We start from the raw sequence: 16,823 nt of genomic DNA, 5'->3' as shown, positions 1-16,823 counted from the left end.
GTGTTGTGATCTTCCTGCACACAGTGCCCTAACCCTGATACCAGTCTGAGACAGCTCCCTCCCTGCATTACTAGTGAGAGGCTGGCTTCACAGACAGGGGGGAGCTGCCTGACCCTCACTCCTGACTTCCCCCATGTCCCAGCTAGTGAATGGTGTGTGGGTGAGGGGGGGGGGGAGGATGGTGAAGTCTGAGACAGCTCCCTCCCTGCATTACTAGTGAGAGGCTGGCTTCACAGACAGGGGGGAGCTGCCTGACCCTCACTCCTGACTTCCCCCATGTCCCAGCTAGTGAATGGTGTGTGGGTGAGGGGGGGGGGGAGGATGGTGAAGTCTGAGACAGCTCCCTCCCTGCATTACTAGTGAGAGGCTGGCTTCACAGACAGGGGGGAGCTGCCTGACCCTCACTCCTGACTTCCCCCATGTCCCAGCTAGTGAATGGTGTGTGGGTGAGGGGGGGGGGGGGAGGATGGTGAAGTCTGAGACAGCTCCCTCCCTGCATTACTAGTGAGAGGCTGGCTTCACAGACAGGGGGGAGCTGCCTGACCCTCACTCCTGACTTCCCCCATGTCCCAGCTAGTGAATGGTGTGTGGGTGAGGGGGGGGGGGGGGAGGATGGTGAAGTCTGAGACAGCTCCCTCCCTGCATTACTAGTGAGAGGCTGGCTTCACAGACAGGGGGGAGCTGCCTGACCCTCACTCCTGACTTCCCCCATGTCCCAGCTAGTGAATGGTGTGTGGGTGAGGGGGGGGGGGGAGGATGGTGAAGTCTGAGACAGCTCCCTCCCTGCATTACTAGTGAGAGGCTGGCTTCACAGACAGGGGGGAGCTGCCTGACCCTCACTCCTGACTTCCCCCATGTCCCAGCTAGTGAATGGTGTGTGGGTGAGGGGGGGGGGGAGGATGGTGAAGTCTGAGACAGCTCCCTCCCTGCATTACTAGTGAGAGGCTGGCTTCACAGACAGGGGGGAGCTGCCTGACCCTCACTCCTGACTTCCCCCATGTCCCAGCTAGTGAATGGTGTGTGGGTGAGGGGGGGGGGGAGGATGGTGAAGTCTGAGACAGCTCCCTCCCTGCATCACTAGTGAGAGGCTGGCTTCACAGACAGGGGGGAGCTGCCTGACCCTCACTCCTCCGGGGTATTGTGATCTTCCTGCACACAGTGCCCTATCCCTGATACCAGGGGTGTTGTGATCTTCCTGCATGCAGTGCCCTATCCCTATTAATACCAGGAGTGTTGTGATCTTCCTGCATGCAGTGCCCTATCCCTATTAATACCAGGAGTGTTGTGATCTTCCTGCATGCAGTGCCCTATCCCTGATACCGGGATGTGTGCAAGAAGATCACAACACCCCCGGTATCAGGAATAGGGCACTGTGTGCAGGAAGATCACAACACCCCCAGTATCAGGAATAGGGCACTGTGTGCAGGAAGATCACAACACCCCTGGTATTAGGGATAGGGCACTGTGTGCAGGAAGATCACAACACTCCTGGTATTAATAGGGATAGGGCACTGTGTGCAGGAAGATCACAATACCCCTGGTATCAGGGTTAGGGCACAAGTTCTAGTCACATTGACTGATCACATTACTTGTTTTGTCAAGCTACCAACTGTTTCCATTTCCCATCCCCCATATACTGTCAGTAGGAAACTTGGTAACATGAATAAATAAGAGGGCAGCCAATAGGAATACATATTCATTCCTAAACTGACCTTAACTGACCTGAAAAGTGTCAAATTGTATCATTTTCAGTTAGTGCGCACTAACTCCCAGTTAGTGCGCACTAATCGGAAAAAAACGATTTTTAACGATTTTTTAACAAAAAAATCGTGCCTAAGACGATTTTCTTGCCCTGCCACACGATTTCTATCGTTAAGACGATATGGAAAACGATTCACATCCCTAGTAGGCAATGCAGCTGGACCAGAACTATTAAAATGTGTTCATCCCATTGAGTAGAAGTGATGAGACGAGCAGCAGCGTGCTAGAGTAGCTGCATCACTCCTAAGCAGAACGTCGATAAACCTACAAGAATTGCCATAGTCCATTGTGAATAACAAAAAGGCCTGAATAAGTACTCTCAAATCATTCCTTAGAAGCATAAATTTGAAGTTTTGCAAGAGCCATAATTTGTAAAATCCTGTTTGAAACAACTTACATACTGTATATGTGGTACACATGTTAAATTAGCCCCCAGATAAAATCCCAGAGTGTTGATGAGTCAAAGCCACATCTGAATTGTGTGATGTGACAAATTTTGCTCAGGTTTGACCAATAAGGATGAGCATTTTCTACAGTGTTTGCACCTAATCTAAACAAATAAAGAAAGAATACAAATATATAGCTCAGGGGTAGGAAAATTTGGACATGGAATGCCACAAACAGGTCCGATTTTAACAGTAGGTCTGCAATGGATATGCATGAGGTATATCTGCATGCACTGCCTCCATTATATGCAAACATATCTCATGCACATTCATGGTGGACATTCTGAGCACCAGGCCTGTTTGTGGAATTCCAGGACTGGAGTTGATTATCGCCAATATAGATCAAGCACTATGGGAAAGGCATTTCTGCAGGTAAAGAATATTTTATCCACAGAAATTGTGAGTTTGAAACTTTCACACACACACACACACCCCACCCCCCACAGTTTGCGTAGCAAAAACAGGGTAAGGTTAGGTCAGAAGAGGGATAGTTGCATGGGATTTGCATTTTCAAATCCCTGCATGTACTCTTCTGGTGGGTTTTATTATTGCATTTTATATTGGATTGAACACCGCAACTACTACCACTGTTCTTTACCATTTGCAAAGCAATTCTAGACGTACACCCAGGAGATAGTCCCTCCTCCATGGAGTTTACAATCTACAAAACAAAGAAGAGTCTGTGGGCGGCCAGCCTGTTGTTTCAGTACTTCCAGAGATGGAGCATGATGTACCAACTCAGGGAAACTATTCCAGGCATACGGCATAGCAAGGTAGAAAGCACGGATTCAGGAGGCAGTGGAGAAGGGTTACAGATAAGAGCAACTCTATTAGGAATGTGCATTTGTTTCAAATGAATGGCACATCCAAACATAAAGGGTTTTGCATGAAAATACCTGGATATTTTTGTTTCATTACAAATAAAATGGCCTCCTGAGCCCCCACAGGCCTCCACCGTCAATTTCCAGGGCTCCCGCAGGGCCTGCCTGAGCGCTTCCAATTCTTCTTCTGCCTTCCAAGGAATTGGTGGGGCCCATACCTGCCCGGCTGCTTGGGCCCCTTCAATCTCCCTCCGCCCCCGGAAAAACATTTGCTGGGGCCAAGAAGTTCCCCAGCCCCCACTGACCCCTTTTATAAGAGTCCTGGAGAAAGAAAGGGGCAGGAGAGATGCTGTGATTCTTTTGAAAATGGTGCCAGCAGCCCTGAGGTTGGGCCAAATTGATGTCACTTTTGCACCGGTCTCGGGGGAGGCCAGCACCATTATGTTTAACATGTTGTACGCCCACACTCCATAGGGAGTTTCTATTTGAAAATCTGCTTGGGCTCTAATTCTTGCCCTCATAATGCTTAATGTGTGAATTTAGCATTTTACATTTTATGTAGAGATGATAAATGGCAGAATTAGCATAAACGTCTATGGAGATAGAAGCCAGGGAACAGTGTTATTGCATTAGGGTATGCTCGTATTGCAGCATAATAGCTACTTGCAAAGAAGTGTCAGCGCTTAACTGCATAATGCTTTATTATTTTAGATTGTAAATATGATTGTTTTTATTGCTTTATAGCATCCAGGTCTTTCCCCCGCTTGACTTTACCCAATCTGGCCTAGAGCAGCACGGGAATCCCTTGCTATCCCAAAGCTGGTGAGGCACCCTTGGTGCTGATGGTTAGCCTGGAGAGACTGCCACTGTAGCTGCAGCCATTTTACTACTTGGGATGCAAATTGGGACCCAAATTCCTGTAGTCGGAGATGAATTTGGGATTTTTGGTGGCCCTAGCTAGTACTGTTAGTGCTGTTACCTCCATCTCCCCCCAGGAGTTGGACAACAGGGAGCAGAAAGTCTAAAGGTAGCTCAGGGATAGATTCTGTGACAAAAATTTAAAAATTCTGAAACAAATTTGCAAACATTTACATTACATTATAAAAATAAATTAATTTTACAGTATAATTAATGTTATTCTTATTGGTGATGAAAATTGTACCAGCACAGTACCAGTACAGGGATGGGAGAAGAAGAGAGGAAGATCAGAAAGAGGCTGAAGCCAAAGGGTGAGGAGAGTGAGAAGGAAAGAAGAGTAGAGAGATGGGAAAGATTAGGAATCTGGGATGGGAAAGAGGGAGGGAGAGAGAGGTTTTTGGATTGAGGAAAGGGAGGTTTGGAGAGTGGGTTCCAGGATCTGGAGAGTAGGAAGAAATTGGAAGGAAGGAAGGAAGGGAGATTCCAGGATCTAGGGGGGTATAAAAGGGAGGATCTGAAATGCATTGGGTGGGGAGATGAGGAGGGAAGCGTCTCTACCATGCTCCAGTCCTGCTGCTCCTTGCATCTCCTCCCTGACATCCCTCCCAACATGACATACACGTGCATACACACACTTGGCACTAATCCTTTCTTTCTTACACCCACACAAGCACCGCCCCCCCCCCCCCTACCCTTCTTCCCTTCTCTTTCACACACACACACACACACAGACATACTCTCCAGCCGAGAGTCCTATCGCCTCCCAGCCTCTCTTCCCACCCTCCAGTGATCTCTGTTCAGCCCCTCCTAATCTCCCCAAAACGCTCTGTCTGTTGCGGACTCACCCCCACCTCCTCTCCAGTTCCCCGCATGCTGCCTGGAGAGGGAGAGGCTGAATCAGGAAGCAGAGGGCTGTTCTCTGCCGAGAGAGAGTCAGCACAGCAGGAAGGCAGCAAATCTTCAGCCAGGCTGCTGCCCCAGATTTTTGCCACCCTGGGCACAGGCCTAGTGTACCTGAGTCAGAGCAGCTCAGATTTTGGGCTCAATTTTCTTAGTTGATTGCTGGAAATGCAAATTCTTTTTTTTTTTTTTTAAACATTTATATTTCCCCTGTTCCACACAGCAAAAATAGGGCTCAGGAAAAGAAACTTCACTTTATTTTCAGATGTCAGTCTGATGTTAGCCGTCCATTAACATCACAGGAAGAATTTAAATGTGCAGTGGCAGAGTGCAGGCACATGATTGCAATATATTTCTAAATCCTAGAGAAATGCATGCATGAGATGCAAAGGTTTCATCTCCGCAAAGTGATTTTTATTACTGGCTGAAGAGAAGCTTTTAAGGCATCAATAAATGAGAAAGCACAAGACAGCACTCCTTACATTAAGAGCTTTCTGTTGTTCTAGTGGCCAGGTTGCTTGCCAGTAACAGTGCAATTCTGCAGCATCATCTCCAAGATGTGGAATAGCAGCCAAACTCTTTTTCCCCGTCTCCAACATGACTTTTATCTAGAGGTAAAATGCAGTGAAGAAGTAAGGACCAGAGAAATGGATTATAAAGCTGAGCAGGAAATGCGGACGGATGGACAGGCTGGATGGGCCATACGGTCCATCTTCTGTCATATTCTCAGGCCTGGACTTAGGCATAGGTAATGTCGGCAGCTGCCTTCCGCGCCAGATTTTCATTGGTGCTGGGGCACGGCTGCTCTCTGGGCCTATCCCTACCGCAGTGCCAACTTATACTGCAAAGCAGCAGCAGCCCCATAGCACGGACAGGCTTAGCAGAGCCCTGCTTCTGTTTGGAAATCCACGAGGGAGTTGGCGGCAGGGCCACTGAGCAGGAGGGCTTCCAGGCCTCATGCTGTATTTTCTCTCCAGGTAGTTGCAGGACTGGCATCCCAAGTCTGAGTTGAGAGGATGCCTGGAGAGGTGGAAGGTCTGGATGGGAGTGGGCGTAGAACCACTGCGTTACTTAAAGCCTCAAGGGGGAGGCACTCCCTGCATCCTACCATTATTTCTGAGGGAGGGGGATCCTCCCATCCCATTGCCTGAGATCCTACCCACGCTGTTGCTCATGGGGGCCCCCCTTTTAAAACCTGGCCTTACATGATCTGTATTTAAAAGAAGACACTACACAAGGCAAGTCAAATGGCTACAAGTTAGAGGTTCCTGTAGCTGCTCTGTTGGCAACTCCATAATAAATTGGTGGAATGGCTTAACTGCACCTCCTGACTGCCAAAAGAATATGCAGCATTTTATCAGCCTACACTGTACTTTTCCCCACAGGACACAAAACCAGGTTAATCTCATGGGGGCCGCTGCAATACAGTGCGCTCAGCCGAGTGCAGTGTTTAAGCCGCAGTTGGGCACGGGTTGTGTAGGCGTTATCTAATCCTCAGCATGCGTCCAACTCATGGCGAAACTAATAGCGCTTATCACATGCAAATGCATGTTGATGAGGCTATTAGTTAATCACCCGAAATGCAAAAAAAAAAAAAAGTGCAATAAATTCAGCATCTGTTTTCCTAACCGGCAGACAGTTGCTGATAGCCAACTGCTCGTGGGCTCCCGCTATCACAGAGACGCTAGGGGCATGCAAGAGACCCTAGCGCTTCTTGATAATGTGACCCCTAGTTTAAAAATATCATGGCACCCCCCAGAAGAGGTGCCTGGGGCCATGCTAGGAAAGCTGCCCCAGGCAGTGTTCTTTTTTTGCATCTGCCCCTAGGAATGCAAATTAAAATAGAAGGGAGCAGGTAGCATTAAGTCATTCATATTGCTGGATTTAACATAAGGTCTATGATGTTGGTCATCATTTTTGAAATGCCATTTGTTTTTTCAAATGAACTTTTTAAAATATATGTTTTGGTTTGTTTTCTTTTCTCCTCGTATGTAAAAAAAAAAAAAATCAATTATTTTCTATTCTGTCTGCAAAACTAAAGCTTCTTCGGATGTTTGCATTGAAGGTATAACTGTTTTGGAATGGACATTCACTGCATGTGACTGCTCAGTATAAACTAGAGAAGCTTAAATGAGATTTTCTTTGTCAAGCCTTCTACATTAATACACGCTATAAAGCAATGTAATGCTAGTGATTTTCCAAACAAAGTGTATTGCATTAATTCAGCAGCTGAGACAGCCTCTTGCACTATCCTGTTGGCCTTGTTACCTTCAAAAGCCACCCAGAGAGGGCAAAAGACAGCTAACATACTGTAGATGCTTTTCTCTTATTCCCTTCTGTTGATCACCATTTGCACCAAAATCCATCATTATACCTTTTCAGAGCTCATATCTCACTGGAAATTGTATTCATAAACCAAAAATGAGAATAAAAAATAAATTCCATCACATATGCCAAAAATCATTTATATAGGTATTACCTGATCATGCACCGGTGGCAAGCTCAGAGTTTTGAAAAGGTTTAAAAATGCATACAATCTCCAGTGCTCGGTCTCCATCTGTAGAATAGCATGAGAAATGGGGAAAGTTGCATAGTTCATATGAATATGTCAGTGTTTTCTCAGACAAGAAATACAGATGCCAAAGTTGCAAAGCGATTTTTCCTCTTTTGGATCTATGGTTGAAAATCCCCTGTAAATTTGCCTTTAGAAATTTACCTCTCTTACATGTATGCTTATATATCACTTTGGAACAGAGGAAATATGAAATGGCTTCTGTGACATGCATTGTCTAGATCCCTCAGATATTCATCAGGGTCTTAATTCTGCAGAATTCATCTTTTGCTTGCAGTGATAACTACCTGGAAATATTCCACCTGCAGGATGTTGTGTGCTGCAAATATAATATTTCAGTCTATCCTGTTGCACATCTCTGAATTTCACAGAGTAGAGGCTTGGGATGGCCATTCATTTGAAATGAAAATGGAAAGCGGGGCAAAAATGAAAATGTTAATTTTCATTTGTTTTCAGCAAAGAATTGCAAATAGTGTGCACTCTCTGCAATTCTTTGCCAAAAACGAATGGAAAAAAAAAATTAAAAACAATTAAAGGACCTGAAAATGAAAAACAAAAAAACCACTGTAAGAAAGACACAGAAACTAAATTTTTGACCATGCACTTCCCTTAATTGGATGAAATATTTAAAATATTTATAGACTTGCTGAAAGGCAGTAATAACTTTGGATGCTTCCAGTTGGCAAACATTCTAGAGGACACTACATATATAAGAACCTATAATCATTTGCATTCAGAAGGTTCAGCAGAATATGAGAATACATATCCTGTGTGCTTTTTGGATTTTAAGCATGACACATGGGGATTTTTGCAACTGTGAAACAATGATCTGAAACTGGTTACCTTAGCTATGTTCAAATATTGTAAAATATAAGGGTCATTTTATAACAATATGCATGATGTATGCCTTGCCAAAACACATAAGTTATACAAGTTTTCAAAATGAACTTCTGCACATAAGTTCATTTTGAAAACTATCCTTAAGAAAGTGTACAAACTCACAGGGTCATTTATTAAACTGCGATGTGCCATTATCTCGTGCGTTAGGGCCTTATTGCACTTGATAAGGCCCTAACGCATGCGATACCAGCCGCATCGCGGCTATACCATTTAAATCAGGGGAAGGGGAGGAGTGGGGGCAGCATTTGGGCGGGGTTATGGCCCAGCAGCACCACAGGAAATACACCACCTTTTTCCGTAGTGCTATGGGGGCAATAGTGGGTGTCACGGCTGCTCCACAGCAGGCGAAACTGCACCACCACGATGCCGTCAGCTGCCCACTATCGCACACACCCCCGCCCCTTTTTTCCCATGGGCCATCATTCCGCTACATATTTATATATATTTATAGCGGAATGTTGAATCCCAGGGACAGCCAAGCAAAGTTACACCTGCTCTTTATAGGGCCTAAATTCTACAGGTTAATCTGCACACTTTTTAAAATCAAAACTAGGCTTGTAAATCCCAACTTCACCCTCCAGAACGTCTGTTTTTTGTTGGCATAAAAGGTTGCTCAAAATCAGATTATACATGCACACAATCTTCATACAATTTTATAAAAACTATTTATTCATATAAACCAATGTTTTATGCATGAAATGCTTTTGAAAATTACTCCCTACATGTATGCACCGCAAGCATCAGTTTCTTAGAGATCTGAAAGGCAATCAAAATGAAAATAATGGGGTCCATATTCACCTACTGTGTGGCTCTGCTAGAAAGCCAGATAAACTTATCCAGATAACTTAACTGCCTAACTCAATTCTTCCCAGATCTGCCCATTCCCTGGCCTTAAATTGTCCGGCTAAATCTGCGTGGTATTCGTGGATAGTATCTGGATATTCACACATGCCACTTAGCTAAGCTGATGTCTGAATATCAGGCTCTATAATTTTAATATTTTTAATATACAGTATAGCTGAATTATAGTTTTAATACTTCTTTAACACGAAATGTTAACAACCAAAATATGATTTAGAATTATAACAGCATTACATAGGTAACTGGAATCAGGGCAGGTTACAGTAGGGCTACTATGGTAGGGCCACCAAGGTATGATGCGTAGTAACATAACCAAAATTTACAATATGAAATGCACAAAATAAAAATGGTGCTACTGCATGGAATATTGTGATGCATCACAAGATATGACTGCAAGATCTTCTTAGCTAACTCATGCCACTAGAATATAGTCACTCCCTGATAATTATTTCAAAGACCAGCTACCAGGTGAAGCCAAGATATTCAAAATATAGTAACTTTGCGTTTCTTCTCCTCCTCACCCTCATATTTCTTAATGACAGGCACCTACAATTGATATCCGGCCAAGATCAGCTACGGTTCAAATGAATAATGCCACGCACCTCCAAGAGCGAGATGAGGAATATGGCTATGAGTGCCTTGACGGCAAGGACTGTGCCAGTTTCTTCTGCTGCTTTGAGGATTGCCGAACAGGGGCATGGAAACAAGGGAGAATACACATCCGGGTAGCCAAAATTGACTCCTACTCCAGAATCTTCTTCCCAACTGCCTTCTGTTTGTTTAACCTGGTGTACTGGGTATCCTACCTTTACCTTTAAGGAAAGCGGAAACCCACTCAAAAGAGCGACATGAGCCTTACAGTATTTACAAGTTTGCTATCATGATGGTCCTGCTTTCTACCACTTAAAAGTATCTAGGACACACTTTCCAATGGCCTGACTTCCCAAACCTGTCCTGGAGGACCCCTGCCAGTCGGATTTGCAGGAGACCCACAATGAATACACCCTCCCAGGACAGGTTTGGGACCCTCTGCTCTAGTGCCATAATCCAGTATTTCATCCACATCTCATGTATCTAAATAAAATGCCATATGATTATTGTGATTTTAAAAAGTTAGCACTTGAAAAGTTTTAAGGCTGGAATTAAAAAAAAAAAAAAAATGCTGCTCTGTTTCCTGAAGTGAACACTAGAAACAAATGGCAATTTGAACTTTCAATTGCAGGATCCTGTCACTTCTCACATACAGCAAGTGATGGCTGCTGGAATGCCTAATTGAAGTTCTGTACAATTTATTTGCATTAAATTATAAATATGCTTCAACTTTGTCCTTTGTAGACTTTATCTTTGATTTCAGAAGATTCAGTTTTCATGTCATATAAATAAGACCAGGTTAGAAGTAATTTATTTTCTTTTTGAAAACAGAAAGTTTGCTGTCATCCCTTTGAGAGCACATGTAAAATGCTGTAAATATTTTATTACCTTGTGGTGCATAAAATCTAGTGCATGCAACTTTCTTGGGTAAAAATAAATGGAGCAAAGGTATAGAATCATAATGTAATGTCTTTTATTTTGTGTCTTTGCCTGTAGTCACTGCAACTAAAATGCTAATTAAACATGCATTTTTTCTATTTTTATTTCTTTTATTTTTCCTCTTAATCTCTTGCATGAAAATTGAAAAATAACATCAATGCCATGTATGATATTATAGAAGAAAAATCATACTCACTCTCACCCCCAAATGCCTGTTACTGTTACAGCTATTGTTTCCCATATTTTGTTAAACTATTACTAAATTGTAACATTAATTTTAAAAAGATCCACCAGCACAGCCCCTCTTCCTAATTTGCAAAAACTGTGGCAAAGCTGGTGATGACATGCTGTGTTTCAAAGTAGGATATTTTGTTTCAATGTACAGCAATCAGTGTAAATAAAAAAGCAACATCATCAGCAATGTGGCTGCTCTAGTTTTAGAATTGACGTAATACATAAACAGAACATTCCCCTTTTCTCCCACAGTGCATAATGTAACAATGGAGACAACCTAGCTCTAAGACTTATAAAATTATGAATGCTTGTAGCAGTTAGCTATTCTCCCTTTCCATTCCAATTGAAATTGTAAGTATATATTGAGAAATCATCCCAAGACTAGTATGCAGACTTCCAGCTACTGTAACCTTTCTAAATACTAAAACTGATTAGATATTCTCAGAGGGGCAGATTTTATAAATCTGCGCACACGCGTACTTTTGTTCGCACACCAGGTGCACCAGGCGCGAACAAGAGTACGCGGGATTTCAATAGATACGTGAGTAGCCGCGCGTATCCATTAAAATCCGGGGTTGGCGTGCGCAAGGCTGCCGAGCCGCGCAGCCTGCCTCCGTTCCCTCCACCCTCCCCCCCCCCCCGCACCTTCCCTTCCCCTACCTAACCCACCTCCCCAGCCCTATCTAAACCCCCCCCCCCCACACACACACACCTTTGTCGGCTGCCACGCTCCATGTTCCGGTCCGGGGGCTGGTCCGGAGGCCACGGCCACACCCCTGGAACGCCCCAGGCCGAAACCACGCCCGCGGCGCCGCCCCCGAAACACCACATCGCTCGTTTCACGCCCCCGAAACGCCACGTCACTACCGGCACGCCCCCGGCACGCCCCTCCATGCAAGCCCCAGGACTCACGCGCGTCCCGGGGCTTGCGTGCACCGCCGAGCCTATGCAAAATAGCTTGGCGTGCGCAAGGGGGTTTGAGGTAGGTTTTCGGGGGGTACGCACGTATCTTACACGCGTACCCCTTTGAAAATCTACCCCAAAGTGCGAACTTTCATAAGAACATAAGACATGACATACTGGGTCACATCAAGAGTCCATGAAGCCCAGTATCCTGTGCCCAAAAATGGCCAACCAAATCACAGGTACCTGGAAAGTACCCAAACGTTTAATTTCTAATAACTAGGAGGGTCAAACAGAGCTTCTATTTCCAGTATTATAAGTATTATTCAGTATTTTGAATAAACCTTCATGTTTTCTTCTCTACATTATCAATTGTGCCATAGAATTTTATATTGTATACCTACACACACACACACTTCTCACCATTGTTTGTTTCTGAAATCTCCTGAAATGCTGCACTTTTGTTTAAAACATGTTTTCAGTATTGCATAGACTGAAATCATTAATAGAAAGTCATTTACCGGTAAGCTTGAAATGCTAAAAAATGATAGGATGAATTATTGACAGTTTCCAATCTGGGCAACATCTAGAACTCAAAACTTTAGACCATATCTGTGTAAGATATTAAAATGATGCAACTTTAAGCTCATGTAAGTACTACCAATTTTTTTTTACTGGCAAAGATCTAAGACATCAAGTATCAAAGCCCAACTGGCAACACACAGAGTTTCTCTCTCCCCCAGAAAAGAAAAAGGTGTTTTGTCATCCATTTCACACAAAAAAAAAAAAGAGATTTTTTTGTTTTTATCTCTCTTATGCTCTTTTCAACAAGTTTAGTTACCACTTGCTAGTAAGAATATAATGACAATTGTCTCTATCATTATAAGAGATGGTACCAAAACTCACAGAACAAACAGTAATCATTCTCATTAATTACAAATGTTACTGATGACATTCTTGGAATTCTTAAAGCAACTTTCTATTCCTCTTATATATTGAAGGCAGCCATATTATAAAAAAAAATCAGAAGATATTACATAGGAGCTATAGGGTCTATGGCCTGGATGTATCAAAATGTGATACCAAAAGGGGCATGTTTTATGCAAATAGTTTATCGCAATTTGCACTAATACCTATAGGGCGGATTTTAAGAGCCCTGCGGTGCGCCTATGTTCCATAGGCCTACCGGCGCGCGCAGAGCCCCGGGACTCGTGTAAGTCCCGGGGTTTTTTGAGGGGGGCATGTCGGGGGCGTGTCGGATCGGCGCAGAGTTTTGGGGGCGGGATGCGGCGTTTCGGGGGCGGGCCCGGGGGGCGTGGTTTCAGGGGATTTACTTCTCCCTCCGGGAGGTGTAAATCCCCCAACAAAGGTAGGGGGGGTCTAGATAGGGCCGGGGGGTGGGTTAGATAGAGGAAGGGAGGGGAAGGTGAGGGGAGGGCGAAAGCGAGTTCCCTCCGAGGCCGCTCCGATTTCGGAGCGGCCTTGGAGGGAACGGCGGCAGGCTGCGCGGCTCGGCGCACACTGGCTACACGAAATCGGCAGCCTTGTGCGCGCCGATCCAGGATTTTAGCGGCTACGTGCATATCTACTAAAATCCAGCATACTTTTGTTTGCGCCTGATGCGCCAACAAAAGTATGCGAAGGCGCGCTTTTTGAAAATCTACCCCTGTGTGAAGAGCTAAGTTAGTACAAATTGCAATAACATTTTCACACTGCGATACGTGCCAGACCCGTTGTATTTCCTGCATACAATGAGAGAGAGAGAGAGAGAGCGCCTAGCCATAATGTCCTGTCCCTAGATAGGTATTTGTATCCTTATAGGAGGCCCACCTAGTAACTGGAGGTGAGGTTTAGATATTAATGTAGGGGGTTAGGGGCCACTTTGACATTCAACGTGAGTCATACAAACAGAACAGTGCTCTCTTGTGAAGATTTGATGATCTTCAGAGAGAGGAAACTTATAGAAACATAGAAAACATAGTAATGATGGCAGTAGAAGACCAAACGGCCCATCCAGTCTGCCCAGCAAGCTTTGCACTTTTTATCTGTTACTCTTGGCTCTTAGTAACCTTTTGGTTCTATTTCTCTTCCACCCCCACTATTAATGTAGAGAGCAGTTTTGGAACTGCATCTAAGTGAAATATCTAGCTTAATTAGTTAGGGATAGTAACCACCGCAATAAGCAAGCTACACCCATGCTTATTTGTTTACCCAGACTATAATTTAGTCCTTGTCTGTATATAGATCCACTTTTCTTCATTCATTCCTGCCATTGAAGCAGAGAGTTATGCTGGATATGCATTGAAAGTGAAGTATCAGACTTTCTCCCCTGCCTTTGAAGCAGAGAGCTATGCTGGATATGCGTGAAGTATCAGACTTTCTCCCCTGCTGTTGAAGCAGAGAGCTATGCTGGATATGCGTGAAGTATCAGTCTTTCTCCCCTGCCGTTGAAGCAGAGAGCTATGCTGATATGCATTGAAAGTAAAGTATCAGGCTTATTTGGTTTGGGGTAGTAACCGCCATAACAAGCAAGCTACTCCCCATATTTTTGTGAATGCAAATCCTTTTTTTCACATTTCCTCTTGCCTTTGAAGCTTAGAGCAATGTTGGAGTCACATTAATCATGTGTATGTTTATTGAATAAGGGTATTATCTCCAGGTAGTAGTCCTGGATGTTGCCCAGGTAGATGTTACAGAGGTAAATGTTACCCAGGTAGTAGTAGATGTTACCCAGGTAGAGAGTACATCAAGCTAGGTGGAGAGAACATTGCACCAATCTCATCTTTGGGTGAGTTTCCTCTCTCCGTAGGTCATCAAATCTTCACAAGAGAGCACTGTTCTGTTCATATGTCTCACGTTGAATGTCAAAGTGGCCCATAACCCCCTACACTAATATGTAAACGTCACTTCGAGTTACTAGGTTGGCCTCCCATAGGGATACAAATACCTATCTAGGAAGAGGACATTATGGCTAGTCTGTCTCTCTCTCTGTCTCTCCCATATGATATGGTGCTATCACATGCATTAACGGGGCTTATTGCATGCGATAAGCCCTTCACGCATGCGAAAACGCCTTAGTGCATTTTGATAAATGACCCCCTATTTTGGCTATGATATCAGAAATACCATAAAAAGTGTAGAATCCAAGATCAAGCAGGCCCTGCAATTACTAATACATTGTCAAAAAACCCAAAGGAGCTGTACATGATGTGGGGAGAAGACCGATGTAGACGGACTGGGAGAGAGACCTCGAAGTGATCTTGTCCAGCGACCTCAAGGTAAAGCAATGTGACAAGGTGATGGCTAAGCCAACTCTTCTTTCATCGCTCCAAGTGACAGAAAATCTTCAGTGATGTCAACTTTGCTGTTCGTACCTCTGACTGTGTATGTAAAACTGCCCCCCCAAAACCTACCCCACGCCCCAAACCTCACCCCGAGTTAAAAGTGCCCTATTTTACAGTGGTGTAAATATTGATCCTCTACATTAGTTCTCTCTCTCTCATAAATGACCCAGTATGTAACTGATAAATAATGCAGTTTAAAATATTTTTACTCATAGTGCAAATCTGTATAACAAGTTTTGAAATATTGTACAACAAACAGAATTCCTCTTTTTTTTTTTTTGACTACTCTATAGGTGTCAAAGGAGAATTACCCCATGAAGCTGCAAGACTGTGTATCAAATTGTTCTTACACTCTCCCTCCAATACATACAACTACCTGGCAGCAGGTTGCAGATAATTCCACTGGTACATCAGTATTTAAAATTGTTTAAATTGGGTTTGGAAGATACATCTCTTATGTCATTCGCCTTATGCAACAAAGTGTTTGCTTGTGGCTCCAATCATGCTGTCAGACTTGGGTTTGTTATGAAATATATCATATATTACCAAGATGAATCAACTCTAAAATAGAGAATGGAAGACAGTTTTCTGGTGTTATTTAGTTTAGTGAATTTTCAGGCAGACAGGAGTACTGTAAACTGTTAATCATCAATTGCTCCTTGTCTAATGTATATGAAAACCTTTTTCATAGAGGAAGTACACACACCTGTCAATTTTTACAATAAAAAATTCTAAACTGTTTAGTATTTTGTGTTTGCTCCATCTTTGTTAAGTGATATTTATCAATTTATGCACACAAATTCTGTCTTTCCAACAGAGCAGTTCTTCCCTAACAACAATCATTTAAGAATGATTTTTAAACAAATATTGCTGTGCACACACTTTTATATGCATACGCTGATCAATTTGTTTCTCAGTAAAGATTCTACTAGAGTGGAATTACTAAAGTAAACAGCTTGTATATTCCAATATAATGCAGTTAGAGGTTTGGATCATCAAAATGCACCTTTTTTTTTTTTTTTTTTTTAATCTATTTTAGTGTTCATGAAAGATATTGGATAGATAGCTGAAAAACTGAAGTCTGATTTATCCATAGATCAGCTACACTACCACTCTCTGCTAAGTGTGTCTTCAAGGCACCAGTGTCATGTTTTAAGTGATGTGGATGCCACTTCAGTATGACTTAGAAAATTTATGTCCCATGTTACTGAATGGCTTTCAGATAGTAATGACGTCTGGTCATAAAATGAATAAATTCCTAGAATAAGTTCCTATAAGTGAACACACTGTATTTCTGTACAGCATCACTAACTTACCCATTAATCTTTGAATAACAATATTCCTAAACTTTCCTGTTTCATAATCATTTTTTTTTCCCACTTTCGAAACAGTTGGGATCAACCAGTGCCATTTAGGATTTGATGGGTCATAGTCAATAGCAGTGGTTCCCAAACTTGTTCTGGGGAACACCAGGCAGGCATATTTTCAGGAGCTGCACAATGAATATGGTTAAGATAGATTTGCATGCAATGGAGATAATGCATTCAAACCTTTCATAACTTGTAACCCCAGGAGAGGTTTGGAAATCACTGGTCTATAGCATCACCAGACAACTTGCATTATCCTGCCAATA

The 16,823-nt window shown here is 43.4% G+C and overlaps 1 protein-coding gene across 1 annotated transcript in view; it reads left to right on the top strand.

Moving 5' to 3' along the window:
• GABRG2 (gamma-aminobutyric acid type A receptor gamma2 subunit) overlaps positions 1 to 10,363 on the top strand; it is a 200,349-nt gene extending 189,986 nt beyond the window's left edge. Inside the window, exon 9 of the mRNA XM_029584016.1 lies at positions 9,722 to 10,363. Coding sequence (XP_029439876.1) covers positions 9,722 to 9,997 — 276 coding nt within the window. The 3' untranslated portion in view covers positions 9,998 to 10,363. The remainder of the gene's footprint in view (positions 1 to 9,721) is intronic.
• The last annotated feature ends 6,460 nt before the right edge of the window (positions 10,364 to 16,823 follow it).

Source organism: Rhinatrema bivittatum, chromosome 18 (assembly GCF_901001135.1).
Source record: "Rhinatrema bivittatum chromosome 18, aRhiBiv1.1, whole genome shotgun sequence".
In the NCBI taxonomy this organism is placed as follows: domain Eukaryota; kingdom Metazoa; phylum Chordata; class Amphibia; order Gymnophiona; family Rhinatrematidae; genus Rhinatrema; species Rhinatrema bivittatum.
Note: the sequence above shows the minus strand (reverse complement) of the source record. Positions and strands in the feature narration are given on the sequence as shown.